The following is a 16,058-nucleotide window of genomic DNA, read 5'->3' as shown; positions in this document are numbered from 1 at the left end:
GACAGCGCCGGCTGGATGGCTGAAGACACTGGCTGCCGGCTTTTCTCTCCAGGCTCAGATCTTCATTGATTGCAGGAAGTCTGAAAATCTGAGATCATGTCTGTGCCGGGGATGGGTACAGATCCTGTCCAAACTTTATGCCATGCAGTGCCCTCCTTACCTCATCCTAGCCACCTGGTGGAGTACCAGCCTGGTATGTTTATCATGAGTGACCAGCTACCATCGTGGGCAGGAGCTGGAGGGAGCTTCTTGTAAAGAGAGACTCACCTGCTGTCATTTCTTGTGGGTAAGTTCTCATGCTACCACAAATGAGGATGGAGTGTAACAGTACTAATGGCAGCTCAGGATCAGAGACCTGCCACAGAATGTCTGTATTCAGTGTCCTCATTTTAACTCTACTGGCTATGCTGGTTATTGCTACCTTCCTATGGAATGTACTAGTGCTGGTGACCATACTGAGGGTCAGGACTTTCCATCGGGTTCCTCATAATTTGGTGGCATCTATGGCAATATCAGATGTTATGGTGGCTGCCCTAGTGATGCCTCTAAGCTTGGTTCATGAGCTGAACAATCGGCATTGGAGACTGGGTAGAGTGCTCTGCCAGATCTGGATCTCCTTTGATGTACTCTGCTGTACAGCCAGCATCTGGAATGTAACAGCTATTGCCTTGGACAGGTACTGGTCTATCACAAGACATTTGGAGTATACCTTGAAGACTAGAAAAAGGATATCTAACATCATGATCTTGCTGACTTGGCTTTTATCTGCAGTCATCTCTCTGTCTCCTCTTTTTGGATGGGGAGAAACCTATTCAGAAATTACTGAGAAATGTCAGGTTAGCCAAGAACCTTCCTATACAATCTTTTCCACCTTTGGAGCATTTTACCTTCCACTTTGTGTGGTTCTGTTTGTCTACTGGAAAATCTACAAAGCTGCTAAATTCAGAATTGGATCAAAAAAGACAAATACAATCACCCCAATGCCAGAAGTGATTGAGGTGAGATTCATGTTCATGATTCCTTAGTCGTAATCTTTTTTTTTTTTGCATTGCAGAAGGATCTGACAACTATATGTCTGCTACATGGTCACATCAACCTGAGATAATACAGTTGCTGCTCCTTTCTTCCTACTAAACAGTTTCTAGAGGACTAAAACAATTGTCCAAGCATACCATTGTGTCACATTCCTTTCTTTCTCTGGACAGAGGTCCAATCTTCAAGGAAATCTGCTTTGATGCAATGTGCAAATTAATTTGAAAGTGTCCAGTGAGTGGTTCAAAACCCATCAAGTGCTTAGGCTTTCCTGACTATACCTGGCACTGCTCCCTGGTGATTGATTGACAGCTTCAGCACTGGATGCGAAGTGCTGTACATGTGGATCACGCCACGCGTGTACGAGATTTCAACAAAGGAGTTCTTGATATCCAACGCACTGAAGCTGTCAGTCAAGACCAAGGAGGCATTGTGGCTCAGGGTGTAGCGAGAAGAGACTGAGAACTTTCCAGGCTCAGGACCATACTTTGGGCACTTGCAAAACAATTAGCATATCACATGAAAGTTCATTGTCTCTGCAGTTGGACCTCTGTCCAGGGACACAATGGAACACCTGTAAAGCTGTTTTAGACTCTTGAACTGGTTTATTAGGGAGAAGGGACCTGACTGTCTCCCTTTAACTGGTCATTTAAGCTCATTTGGGATGATTTATAGTCTTAATCTTATTGAGAGCATAAACTTACATCTGCACCAGATTTATCACAGGGGCTCAGGCTGGATGATAACTTTGGTGCAGGGAGAGACACTTTTGTCTAACTTTTGGTTGGCTTGGTTTGCAACAGAATTTTAGGCAAATGTTGTGGTACAATTTTGTCGCAAATGAAGCCTCTCAGGTCATGCTTGCCCCTTGCTAAATGGATTTCTCTAATACTAGATGAACAAAATTGTGCCAACAATAAGTCAAATTTCATCATGCTAATTTGCCACAGTATTGTGGGCTACTGAGCTGAAACAACTGAGTAGCTTTTCTGTCTAAATCCAATGATATGATCAACTCTGCTGCACTGACAGACTCAGTTTTGCTACGCTTGGACATTGACTCAATCGTTAGCTAGGTTCCTCAGAGGCTGAAGCAGAAGCACCTTCAGAAAGTATGTACCTTCTTCACGTATATGTGTGAGACCTTCCGTATTACCGTCTTACTATGACACATACTGTTCAGTAGTGTTGGGCGCAAATATCTGAATCGGGAATATCGGCACTTCAAGAATTTGCAAATATTTGGCATATAGTGCTATATATTCGTATTTTCGAATATTCTAAATTTTTTTTTTCATCTGAAGCCATGATTTCTCCCTGCTTTTTGCTTGTGGGCCAATGAGAAGGCTGCAATGTCTTTGTCTGAGCTTAGCAACATCCCTAGCATCCAATAGGAAAGTTGCCTACCCCTTACTATATAAGAACCTCCCCAGCAGCCATTTTCTACTGTTTTTTAAAGTTCTTAGAAAGAGACAGCAGTGTCATTGCTGAGCTCTGTGGTTTCCACTCATTATATTGGAAAGATTATATATATAATACAGATAGTTAGTGGGAGATAGTCAGTGTAGGTTATATCCTGATATAGTGTAGCTGATAGGTTCTGCTGTCCATACATACATACATACATTGTGCTGTGATGTCACAACAATACTTAGTGCACCAATCAGTAATATCTACTCAGACCTGATAAAATGTGAAGTTTCATGTATTGCGGCAAAATATTTGCATCATTAGTTCCGATTAGCGCAATTGCGAATATATTGGAGCACTCCATCTGCATATAAAGCCATTTTTAATGTTCTGCCGTGCCAACCATTTTCTCCAGTCTCAGGAAACTTCTAGCAGCTTGGAAAATGTAGCCTGTATTGCGCGCGCATTACGCGAATATTACATTGCCAATTTTCGTAATCAAGAAAATAATCACGAATTCTCAAATTTGCGAATATATGACGAATATTCTACAAAATATTCGCAAAATATCGCAAATTAGAATATTGCCCTTGCCGCCGCAGCTTTTTTGTGTGTCTTATTGGTGTTGGTGTTTTTGGCGAGCTGTCGAATGGCATCGCAATACTTTTTTATGGTATAGAAATCGAATCAAAATATTGGTATCATGACAACCCTAGTCTGCTGCAGCCTGCCCTGCTGTGCTCCAAATTAAAGTATCATCATACTGATATTTATTATTGGGGGCACAGGGGCAGGCAGCTGCATAGTGCTATCAGCGTTCATATTGATATTTATTTTCATATTCAATGTCTGTTTCTCTTTAGAGGGTGTACAGTAAAAACGGAATACTGAGTAGACCTGAGGGATTAGAAAGTACGGGTATAAGGATTGATTCACGCTATGTAGCGTGTTTTGTCTATTGTATTTGGCAACATCTATAACACATGCAGCTTCATTGCCGTGTCTGTTGTGCAAAATGCCACAAGGGTGCCCACTGAGGCTTTATCGCCCAAGGGCCCACATGAACCTGTAGCCGGCCCTGCCTGCCGCTCATCACTACTGTTCAGAGACGCTTACAATAGATATACAGTAACGCTGCATACATGTATCCTAATTATATACCTTTTGAATAGCTTTCTATCATCGCACAAGCCGGTGCTATAGTTACAGTAAACCTCGTAAGAATCTGTGCAGATTTTCGTGTTAACCTCACTTGTGTTTGATGACTTCCCACTGAGCAGTTATTCCTGAAATGCTTGAGAATCGTACGCGCTTGCCAATTCCTGCACTTTCTCTCCATTATTGTAAATTCTCATCATTGTGCCGTTTGCTTTAGTTATAACGGGTACATGTATAAATGTATCTGCACAACTGGGAGTGGAACTATGTAGAGAGATGAGCAGATCGATTCTATAGAATTGGAATAGAATTTTCGGAAAAATTTGGTATCTATATAATGTCATCCAAAGTTTTTCAGGGCAGTTTAAGCACTTTTGATTTGGGTTGAATTGATTCAGTTCAAATTGGACAGTCGATCTGGTCTTATCACTCATCTCTAATGCATCCTATGTGCTCGCTGTATCAAGTGTGCCAATTCCAACAATTTTTTTTCACCTCATGCCGGGGCAGGGACAAGGTTGGGTGTATATGTCCTACATGCTGCATCTTATGTATTCTGTTTGTCATGCAATATGTCAAAACAGTGACACCGTGCCAATTCTCATGGGGCTGTGCATTGACTCATGCATGTGTATCAATACGTGCCAGCTAAGATTTGTTTTTTTCAGATCTGATCTTAATTCTTGTGTTGCCTCTGATAGGTCAAAGAAGCATCTCACCAGCCTCAAATGGTCTTCACAGTCCGTCACGCCACTGTCACTTTCCAGACAGATGGAGACACATGGAGGGAACAGAAGGAGAAAAGGGCAGCGCTTATGGTGGGCATTCTCATAGGGGTCTTTGTTCTTTGCTGGATTCCGTTCTTTATTACTGAACTGATTAACCCCCTGTTTTCCTGTGACATACCTCCCATATGGAAAAGTATATTTTTATGGCTGGGCTACTCAAATTCATTTTTCAATCCTTTGATCTATACAGCCTTCAACAAAAACTACAATAATGCTTTCAGAAATCTCTTCTCCAGGCAGCGGTGATGAACCTAGTGTGCTGGAATTTACTTGTGGAAGCATGTTAACCAACCATTGATTTTTCATCCAGGAACCTCAGCTTTGGGACTGCTGTCTGGAACTGGAATGCTTTAAAGTGTATGGGATCTAAAAAGAAGATTATCAAGTCTTTTGGCTATAGATGAAGCTGTTGAGATGATGACAAGATAATGCAAATGAAGTATTCAGAATTGTCCAATCTGTCTTTTTATGACGAGATAATGCTAATGAAGTATTCAAAAACATCCACTATGTGTTTACTATGTATAAAAAGCAGCAGCCATGGGTCGATATTATTATTGTGGTCATGCCTACTCCAGCCATGCAAGAGTATCTGCAGTAGTTAGGTGAATACGATTCAAGATTCATGTCAGTGTTGGTGATCTTCCATGGAGCTCTAAACCTTTAAACTATTGAGTCCCTTAAATTTCAACCCTTAATCTATGGTAAACATTCTTCAGCCTGCCCCCAATTGGGAAGGAATTGTTGCGTATTGCCAAATAAGCAGTAACACAGCTCAGAAGAGCTCAGCTCATTGAATTCACCATTTGAATAAGGTATCCTGGAGGAATAGATGTGAGGGTCAGAGAAGAGCAATTAACTTTAATAGGTTTATTGTAAATTTATGCAAGCCGCAAATTTCAATTGCTAGGTGATTTTTTTGAAAGACCAAATATTTATCAATTCATTCATGTATAGAAATTTTTATTCAACATGCCTCTAGATCTATTCTTTTGGTCTTGCAAAAGACAAAAGTAGATCTAGTTAGTAAAATCCACAAAATGTTTATTTCTTCTTATTAAAATATAAAGAACAGTGTCCCTCTCGTAGAAAAATTTGACGCATTTGTGCAAGTACTGTATGACTAAAACCTGTGTCGGTCGAAACCATCAGATCTTTCTACGAGATGGACATGGTTCTTCATATTTTAATAAGAAGAAATACATATTATGTGGATTTTACTCGCTGGATCTACTTTGGTCTTTAGCACAACCCAGATCCGTGCTGAGTAGGTCAGATGACCTTTCCACCTGAGAGCTGGATGCTGCTACCACACAAAATTCTTTTGGTCTGCCTAAATCAGGGTCACTTTAACTATAGAGCAAATATTGTAGCTGCACCAGTCTCCCTTGTCTGCGGCATCATATCAACGGCGTTGGCCACCTCAGGATGCAGATACAGTTGAAAACTACAGGTAGCATTTGTCCCATGCCCACCTTTGCTTCTTCTTATAATTTATTTATTTTACTTGTTTTCATAGCACCAACATATTCAGCAGCGCGTTACAGACATTTTCATCACTTGCATCCCCGGGGGAGCTCACAATCTAAATTCCCTATCAGTATGTCTTTTGATTGTGTAAGGAAACTGAAATACCTGGTGTAAACCCACACAAACACAGGAAGAACATCCAAGCTCCATGCAGATGTTACTCTTGGCCAGATTTGAACCCAGGGTCCCAGCACTGCAAAGTACCAGTGCTAAGTATGGAGCCACTATGCTCCTCTTGTAGAGTGGCTCCACCTTCCACATGTAGTGCCACCAGAGAAGCATCTCTCTGGACAGCTCCTCTCCATCTGCCATGCCAAGCGCCACGGGCATGTCGCATGGTCTCTTATGCCAGTGTTGCTATGACCCTCACCAGCTGCTGCCACTCCTATTCTCAAGTACAACAGAAGAACACAGGAGGACCAGAACACAGAAAACAAGGGGACATGTCCAGACAGAGGAGGAGGTACATTAAATTAGTGTCTCTACAGAGGGTCACCATTTAGGCACTAGTACCCTGAGGGGCACAATTCACAATAATCAATGTAGTAGGGGGCTTTGATAAAGGTGTTCTAGCTATTCATTAAACCTCTCCATTGGGCCCACCAATCAACTCCTGGCTTATATAAACAACATGTGCAACACAATCTTATAAATCAAATACATTATTGCCAAACATAGATAATAATTTAGACCTTGGGAAGTTGAAGAAGGAGCATAGGTTGAAAAAGAGAACTAAAGAAAAGCTGCTTATATCTACACTGATGAGGCTGGCTATCTAAAAGTATTCCATTATCAAAAATGGAAACATCTCAAATACTAAACGTTAAGGCCTCAAGGTAAAGCCATGTACAGAAGGTGGTATGGAGGGACATGGAGCTCCTGTGGCACTGCCACATCGAATCTAACGGAAAATTAATCTCAATAAAACTGGAGGCATATGAAGGTACAGTAGCACCCCGTAGAAGCCTAAGGCAGGATTTACACAGTGCTGTTGTGCTGCATTTGTCACAAAAAAGAAAAAGATAAATGGAAAAATGCATCTGCCAACCCCACTGCAGCTGCAATCTATGAACCAAAGCTAAGAATTACTGTATACGTTCAGGAGGTTTCCTGTTTTTAATACATTTTTCAATCAACAATATTTCATTTTTGGGCTTTTGGCCAAACGTGTATATTTCATGTTTTTTTTTTAAATTAAAAATGAACTGGATTATTACTCTTGTTTTCTTTATTTTCTTATGGTGCCGGGAGCTAGAGATTTGTCTTGCCTACTGGAAAATTTCAGTTAATCTTATATGCAACATTCTGTCTGTTAGGCCTCATGCACACGACAGTTTTTTTTCACGGTCCGCAAAAACGGGGTCCGTGGGTCCGTGATCCGTGACCGTTTTTTCGTCCGTGGGTCTTCTTTGATTTTTGGAGGATCCACGGACATGAAAAAAAAGTCTTTTTGGTGTCCGCCTGGCCGTGCGGAGCCAAACGGATCCGTCCTGAATTACAATGCAAGTCAATGGGGACGGATCCGTTTGATGTTGACACAATATGGTGCCATTTCAAACGGATCCGTCCCCACTTTCAATGTAAAGTCTGGAGTTCTTTTATACCATCGGATTGGAGTTTTCTCCAATCCGATGGTATATTTTAACTTGAAGCGTCCCCATCACCATGGGAACGCCTCTATGTTAGAATATACTGTCGGATATGAGCTACTTCGTGAACCTCAGATCCGACAGTATATTCTAACACAGAGGCGTTCCCATGGTGATGGGGATGCTTCAGGTTAGAATACACTACAAACTTTGTACAAGACTGCCCCCTGCTGCCTGGCAGCACCCGATCTCTTACTGGGGGATATGATAGCACAATTAACCCCTTTAGGTGCGGCACCTAAAGGGGTTAATTGTACTATCATATTCCCCTGTAAGAGATCAGGGCTGCCAGGCAGCAGGGGGCAGCCCCCCCCCTCCCCAGTTTGAATATCGTTGGTGGCACAGTGTGCCCCCACCATCGCCCCCCCCCTCCCTCCCTCTATTGTATTAAATCGTTGGTGGCACAGTGTGCCAACCACCATCGGCCCCCCTCCCTCCCTCTATTGTATTAAATCGTTGGTGGCACAGTGTGCCAACCACCATCGGCCCCCCTCCCTCCCTCTATTGTATTAAATCGTTGGTGGCACAGTGTGCCAACCACCATCGGCCCCCCCTCCCTCCCTCTATTGTATTAAATCGTTGGTGGCACAGTGTGCCAACCACCATCGGCCCCCCTCCCTCCCTCTATTGTATTAAATCGTTGGTGGCACAGTGTGCCAACCACCATCGCCCCCCCCCTCCCTCTATAGCAGTAACATTGGTGGCAGTGTGCGGTCTCAACAGTAGAAGATTCATACTTACCTGCTTGCTGCTGCGATGTCTGTGTCCGGCCGGGAGCTCCTCCTACTGGTAAGTGAAAGGTCTGTGCGGCGCATTGCTAAAGAACTGTCACTTACCAGTAGGAGGAGCTCCCGGCCGTTCACAGACATCGCAGCAGCAAGCAGGTAAGTATGAATCTTCTACTGTTGAGACCGCACACTGCCACCAATGTTACTGCTATAGAGGGAGGGGGGGGGCGATGGTGGTTGGCACACTGTGCCACCAACGATTTAATACAATAGAGGGAGGGAGGGGGGCCGATGGTGGTTGGCACACTGTGCCACCAACGATTTAATACAATAGAGGGAGGGAGGGGGGGGGCGATGGTGGGGGCACACTGTGCCACCAACGATATTCAAACTAGGGAGGGGGGGGTCTGCCCCCTGCTGCCTGGCAGCCCTGATCTCTTACAGGGGAATATGATAGTACAATTAACCCCTTTAGGTGCCGCACCTGAAGGGGTTAATTGTGCTATCATATCCCCCTGTAAGAGATCGGGTGCTGCCAGGCAGCAGGGGGCAGTCTTGTACAAAGTTTGCAGTGTATTCTAACTAGAAGCGTCCCCATCACCATGGGAACGCTTCTGTGTTAGAATATACTGTCGGAAATGAGTTTTCACGAAGTGAAAACTTAGATCAGAAAAAGCTTTTATGCAGACGGATCTTCGGATCCGTCTGTATGAAAGCAACCTACGGCCACGGATCACGGACACGGATGCCAATCTTGTGTGCATCCGTGTTCTTTCACGGACCCATTGACTTGAATGGGTCCGTGAACCGTTGTCCGTCAAAAAAATAGGACAGGTCATATTTTTTTGACGGACAGGATACACGGATCACGGCCTCGGCTGCAAAACGGTGCATTTTCCGATTTTTCCACGGACCCATTGAAAGTCAATGGGTCCGCGAAAAAAAAACGGAAAACGGCACAACGGCCACGGATGCACACAACGGTCGTGTGCATGAGGCCTAATCCTGTTTTTTTTCACAAGCTATGTAAAGTGAATATGAAGCTATCTCATCTACTTACAACTACTAGATTACCTCCATCATTTCTATGGGGTCAACTGAGCAGGACCTAATTACCCATTTGTGTTTATATCTTTTTTTTGAAAATCTTGAAAAATTTATCTTGTCAACGAACATTCCTCACAGGTGGCCATAGGCTACTATGAGAAATTGAGCCCCATGCAGCCAATTATCTCTCACATTACCATTGCACTTAGGCTACATGCACAGGAACATTGTTTGTTTCCATGTCTGTTCTGTTTTTTTTGCAGATAAGATGCGGACCCATTCATTTCAATAGGTCCGCAAAAAAATGCGGACAGCTGTCCGGATGAGTATATCCGTTCCGTAGCCCTGCAACAAAAAAAAAGAAAATGTCCTATTCTTGTCCGTTTTAGGCATTGTTACAATGGATCCGCAAAAAAAAAAAAAAAAAGGATGTCATCCATTTTTCTTTTGAGGATCCACAATTTGCAGACCGCAAAACACATACGATCATGTGCATGTAGCCTTAAGCTAAAATTTTTCACAACCATTACCTCTCTGGTAAGATTGATAGGGTTGGTGGGTACACACATAGTTTTTAGTAGTGTTTTTTTTTTTTTTTTGCACCTGTGTTTTGTGCATCAAAAATGCCAGCCTCAGATTTTAGCTGAAAGTCTACGGGAAATATGAAATGAAGAATGCACAAGTGTTTTGTTGCTACTGGTGCTTTTATTAATTTGGTGGCTTTTTAGTTTTTTTTGAAAAACACTGCATGCTGAAGCTTTTAGCTTTTTTTGTGGCATTTTGACAGAAAAAACATGGCTTAGAAAAATTCGCCACCATAAAACCACATGGTATGAAAAAACAAAACAAACAGTTTCTAAGTGTTTTTTTTTTACTGAGCAAAAATGTCAAACCAATTTTATGTGTGTTAGGGCTCTTATCGCCCAATGGTGCAGGTGGTTGCAATGGCCCCAGGATTTAGTGCACCTTGGGTGGGCGTGACTTGGCCACATGAGGCCAGTTGTAGCATTGGGTCATGCCCTAGGTGTACACCAACATGCTTAGGTTTCCTGATGCAGTTTTGGATGTCCAAACCAGGAGTGAATTAAAAAAAGAGAATTCGTATCTTTCCTTTATACTTTCTCACCTTTTATGATCCAAAATACAGCCACAAAATGGGATATCTTTAAAAGCATCCTAAAATCTCATTGTGAGAGGTACATACCGTATGGGAATAAAAGGTTAAGGAACAAAAAGAAACCAATGTGGATAAACAGAACTGTAAAGAAAGCAATAAATGACAAAAAGAAAGCATATAAAACACTAAAACAGGAGGGGAGCACGGAAGCACTGAAAAACTATAAGGAAAAAAATAGAACATGCAAAAAACAAATAAAAGCGTCCAAACTAGAGACCGAGAGATTAATTGCCAAAGAGAGTAAAACTAACCCTAAAATATTCTTCAATTATATAAATGTTAAAAAGTATAAATCTGAAGGTGTCGGCCCTTTAAAGAGTAATGAGGGGGGAGTCGCAGAGAGCGACGAGGAGAAAGCAAAGCTGTTAAATATTTTTTTCTCCAATGTATTCACTGAGGAAAATAAACTGTCAGATGAAATGCTGAATGTTGAAATAAATTCCCCATTAAAAGTGTCCTGTCTGACCCAGGAAGAAGTGCAACAGCGACTAAAAAAGATTAAAATAGACAAATCGCCAGGACCGGATGACATACCCCCCCGTATCCTAAGGGAATTAAGTAATGTCATAGCCAGACCCTTATTTCTGATATTTGCAGATTCTATATTGACAGGAAATGTCCCACAGGATTGGCGCATGGAAAATGTGGTGCCAATATTCAAAAAGGGTCCAAAAACAGAGCCTGGAAACTATAGGCCGGTAAGTTTAACATCTGTTGTGGGTAAACCGTTTGAAGGTTTTCTGAGAGATGCTATGTTAGAGCATCTTAACGGAAATAAGCAAATAACGCCATATCAGCATGGCTTCGTGAGGGATCGGTCATGTCAAACTAATTTAATCAGTTTCTATGAGGAGGTAAGTTCTACACTTGACAGCGGCGAATCAATGGATGTCGTGTATCTGGACTTCTCCAAAGCATTTGACACTGTACCGCATAAAAGATTAGTATATAAAATGAGAATGCTCGGACTGGGAGAAAACGTCTGTAAGTGGGTAAGTAACTGGCTCAGTAATAGAAAAAAAAGGGTGGTTATTAACTGGACACACTCAGATTGGGTCACTGTCACTAGTGGGGTACCTCAGGGGTCAGTATTGGGCCCTATTCTCTTCAATATATTAATGATCTTGTAGAAGGCTTGCATAGTAAAATATCAATTTTCGTAGATGACACTAAACTGTGTAAAGTAATTAACACTGAAGAGGACAGTATACTACTACAGAGCGATCTGGATAGATTGCAGGATTGGGCAGATAAGTGGCAGATGAGGTTTAACACTGACAAATGTAAAGTTATGCACATGGGAAGGAATAATGCAAGTCACCCGTACTTATTAAATGGTAAAACACTGGGTAACACTGACATGGAAAAGGATCTAGGAATTTTAATAAACAGCAAACTAAGCTGTAAAACCAGTGTCAGGCAGCTGCTGCCAAGGCCAATAAGATAATGGGTTGCATCAAAAGGGGCATAGATGCCCGTGATGAGAACATAGTCCTACCACTTTACAAATCGCTAGTCAGACCACACATGGAGTACTGTGTACAGTTCTGGGCTCCATTAAACAAAGCAGACATAGCAGAGCTGGAGAAGGTCCAGAGGAGGGCAACTAAAGTAATAACTGGAATGGGGCAACTACAGTACCCTGAAAGATTATCAAAATTAGGGTTATTCACTTTAGAAAAAAGACGACTGAGAGGAGATCTAATTAATATGTATAAATATATCAGGGGTCAGTACAGAGACTGTGACTGTGACGAGGGGACATCCTCTGCATCTGGAGGAAAGAAGGTTTGTACACAAACATAGAAGAGGATTCTTTACGGTAAGAGCAGTGAGACTATGGAACTCTCTGCCTGAGGAGGTGGTGATGGTGAGTACAATAAAGGAATTCAAGAGAGGCCTGGACGTATTTCTGGAGCGTAATAATATTACAGGCTATAGCGACTAGTGAGGGGTCGTTGATCCAGGGAGTTATTGTGATTGCCTGATTGGAGTCGGGAAGGAATTTTTTATTCCCCTAAAGTGAGGAAAATTGGCTTCTATCTCACAGTTTTTTTTTGCCTTCCTCTGGATCAACTTGCAGGATGACAGGCCGAACTGGATGGACAAATGTCTTTTTTCGCCTTATGTACTATGTTACTATGTTACTCTTGATTTTGGCTTCGAAAACTGCATCAGGAAATCTGACTGTGTGACCGTACTCAAAGTTGCAGCAACTTTTCTCACTGTCAATAATTACATGCCAGTTCACCATGCTTCAGCCAACTGATCTGCAGAGACTTATGGTACAGCCAGTTTCCTTTATAGAAGCCAAAGCCAGTGAATTAAAAAAAGAGAAGTCATATCGGTCCTTTTTATACTTTCTATTCTTTTATGATTCATTCCTGATTTCAGCTTCCAAAACTGCATCAAGAAACCTGATTGTGTGGCTGAACCCTTAAATTTGTGCCACTAAGAGCAGGATTCCAAAGAACTGGTTAACTGTGAACTGGCACCGGATTCACAGTCCTAATTTTGTTTGGTACGTACTTTATATGATATATTGGCAGATAAAAGTGTCATTTAGGGATCATCCACACATCGTGTGTGCCCCATGCCCATAGTGCGGTCTGCAAACATTGCGTCCGCAGTATACAGGCACCAACTGTGTGCACTTCGTATCATGGATAAGGACCCATTGACTTGAATGGGTCTGCAATCCTCAAGATACGGAGCGGTGCAGAGCAGAGGCACAGAACGGAAGCCCATGGAAGCACTACGAAGTCGTGCCACCGCACTGCAAAAAAATAGAACATGTCCTATTCTGGACCATATTTTCTGGATCGCTGACCCATTCAAGTCGTGTGCATCAGCCCATATGGAGGGATGAGCACTAATCTTACCAAAGTAAGTGAATGTTTTTTATTTAAAAAATTGTTTATATTTTAATTTAGGACTTAAGAATAGGGTTAAGCGAATCAAACTCCATTAAGTGGAATTCGAATAGCTGCAATGCTGAATGTCCTTGTGCTTCTACGTAACTTCATCCGTTTGAGCCTGAAGAGCCTGCCGCCGCCATCTTGATTGAAGATTCCTGTGCGTATGACGTCACCACGCAGGCCGATGTGATGACGTCATCACAAGCCGCTTGAAATTTCGTGCTGGATCTTTAAGATGGTGCCGGCTGGCTCTTCGCAATCAAATGGATAAGGGGAAGTATGATTTTATTAATTATTTTTATTGCTTGCAGATGCCGTGATCAACTATGAACGCAGCATCTGAGGGGTACAATGATGGGAAGGTGCGCAATCGCCGCTCCCTGTCATTGCACCCACTACTTTTTTTATTTTTATTCAGCAAAGCATTCACTTCAATGGGTCCACAAATCCTTAGATGCGGAATGATGCAGAACGGAAGCATGGAACGGAACCCTAAGGAAGCACTACGGAGTGCTTCCGTGGGGTTTCATCCCGTACTTCAGTTCCGCAAAAAAGATAGAACATGTCCTATCTTTTTGCGGAACGGCCGGATCACGGACACATTAAAGTGAATGGTTCCGCGATCTGCTGTGGCTGCCCCACGGTGGGTGTTCGTGCCGCAATTTGCGGGCCGCAGCTTGCGGGCCGCAGCTTGGCCACGGGGCGCACACATTCGTGTGCAAGAGGCTTTAGATACAGTTCAAAATTTGCCCAAAATCCACATAAAAATCACAGGAAATCTGCATCCTATATTTGACAATACGGTAGGAATCCAAATCTGCATTTAATATGCAAATGTAAATTATTTTTAGACCAAAATGAGTGAAATGTAATCATAAAAAAATTGCCCCGAAGGTGTCCGTAGCCTTTTATGATGCTGTATCATTGTGTAGTGTAAGTACAAGGGAAGTTAAAGGGGTTATCCCACAAATAATAATAATAATACGAAAAAAAAAAACATCTGGAGTAATGCACACCACTATTTAAAGTCTATGTACACCTTTGGAGGCAATTTTGTTTATTGCATTTTACAAATTTGTGGCTAAAAATCCTATTTTCAATTGGCCTTTATAAAAAATATTGAGGGTCAACTGTGTTTCTAGCTGTGTGACTGGTACTTTCACTTTGTGCCGGTCATCTAATAAACCTCATCTCTAAACTACTGAGAGGTCATAAACACATCTTTGAGGCTACTTTCACAATAGTGTTTTTTGCGGATCCGTCATCGATCTGCAAAAACGCTTCGGTTACAATAATACAACCGCATGCATCCGTCATGAACGGATTCGGTTGTATTATGTCTTCTATAGCCATGATGCATCCGTCTTCATTGTGCCAGATTGTGTCAGAGAAAACTGATCCGTCCCCATTGACTTACATTGTGTTTCAGGACAGATCCATTTGGCCCTGCTTCGTCAGGCGGACAGCGTTTTGGTGTCCACCTCCAGAGCGGAATAATGACTGATGCATTCTGAGCAAATCCTTTTCCATTCAGAATGCACTAGGGCAAAACCTATCCGCTTGAGACTGCTTTTGAGAGCCCTGAATGGATCTCACAAACGGAAAGCCAAAACGCTAGTGTGAAATTGGCCTAAACCACATTCTTATCAGTAAGATAAGAACTGAGCTATAATGAGTGTTTATAATGTCAGAGAGCAGAGATAAGGAGCCTGTCAGCTCCTCAAAGGATAGAAAAGGCAGAAAATCCATAGGCTGCTACTACAGTATCTATGCTATGTACACAAAAAAAGCATTACATATTTTTACTAAAAAACAATAAAAAAAATTTGCGCAAAATAATTATAATGCAATGATAAAAAAAATTGCCCCCAAAGGTGTATATAGCCTTTAACTATATCAATGCAAAGAATGTTGCACCCTTTTTAGCGTCTTTACTCATCCCTCTGCAGCTCTGGCTTTTTCACTTTCTTAGACTGGCAGCAACTCGTCCCAGGTGAAGGCTGGCAGTCAGTTTTTTACTAACCCCTTCTCTGGTCTTCTTCCCCTGCAAAGAAAATAGTTTCTTACACATATCCCCAGAGATTCCAACAATAAATATAATTATGGTCTGTAGTGCCTCCCAAATTCCCTTCATTTGTAGATAGAGATATACCTATAGTGCTGCCCATAATTATTCATACCCCTGGCAAATTTTGACTTAAAGTTACTTTTATTCAACCAGCAAGTAATATTTTGACGGGAAATTACATAGGTGTCTCCCAAAAGATAATAAGATAATGTATGGATGGAGTAGAGTTAACACTCCTGTTTACTGAGATTTCTGAGTTGTGTTATCTAATCTAAGCAAACACCTTCAATTGCTTTTCAGCGGGTTTTGTCTCAAGATAACGCGATGAGTTAAGAAATTTGAGTTAAGAGCTGGAGTGCTAACCCTGCTACATCTGTACAAGAGGCATTATTGTGGGGGAAAAAAACATTTCTCAGCTTTTATTTATATTTGAGAAAAAAGTGTCCAGTCCAAAATTATTCACACCCTTCTCAATAATCAATAGAACAGCCTTTATTAGCTATTACAGCAATCAAACGCATCCTATAATTGCAGACCAGCTTTTTGCATGTCT

At 42.0% G+C, this 16,058-nt stretch overlaps 1 protein-coding gene across 1 annotated transcript; it reads left to right on the top strand.

Moving 5' to 3' along the window:
- Positions 1-314: 314 nt before the first annotated feature.
- Positions 315-4,634, top strand: LOC122923425 (5-hydroxytryptamine receptor 5A-like). The gene is made up of 2 exons (XM_044274236.1): positions 315-998; positions 4,302-4,634. Exons 1-2 carry the CDS (start codon positions 315-317, stop codon positions 4,632-4,634), a joined length of 1,017 nt encoding a protein of 338 aa, XP_044130171.1.
- The last annotated feature ends 11,424 nt before the right edge of the window (positions 4,635-16,058 follow it).

Source organism: Bufo gargarizans, unplaced genomic scaffold, assembly GCF_014858855.1.
Source record: "Bufo gargarizans isolate SCDJY-AF-19 unplaced genomic scaffold, ASM1485885v1 original_scaffold_1594_pilon, whole genome shotgun sequence".
Lineage (NCBI taxonomy): Eukaryota > Metazoa > Chordata > Amphibia > Anura > Bufonidae > Bufo > Bufo gargarizans.
This window is presented reverse-complemented; position numbering and strand designations above follow the sequence as displayed.

Excerpts from the sequence above, each read along its gene's own strand:
- LOC122923425 (XM_044274236.1), top strand. The coding sequence starts at position 315 with ATGGAGTGTAACAGTACTAATGGCAGCTCAGGATCAGAGACCTGCCAC. Across the intron at positions 999-4,301 it reads CAATGCCAGAAGTGATTGAG|GTCAAAGAAGCATCTCACCA; the intron begins GTGAGATTCATG and ends TGCCTCTGATAG.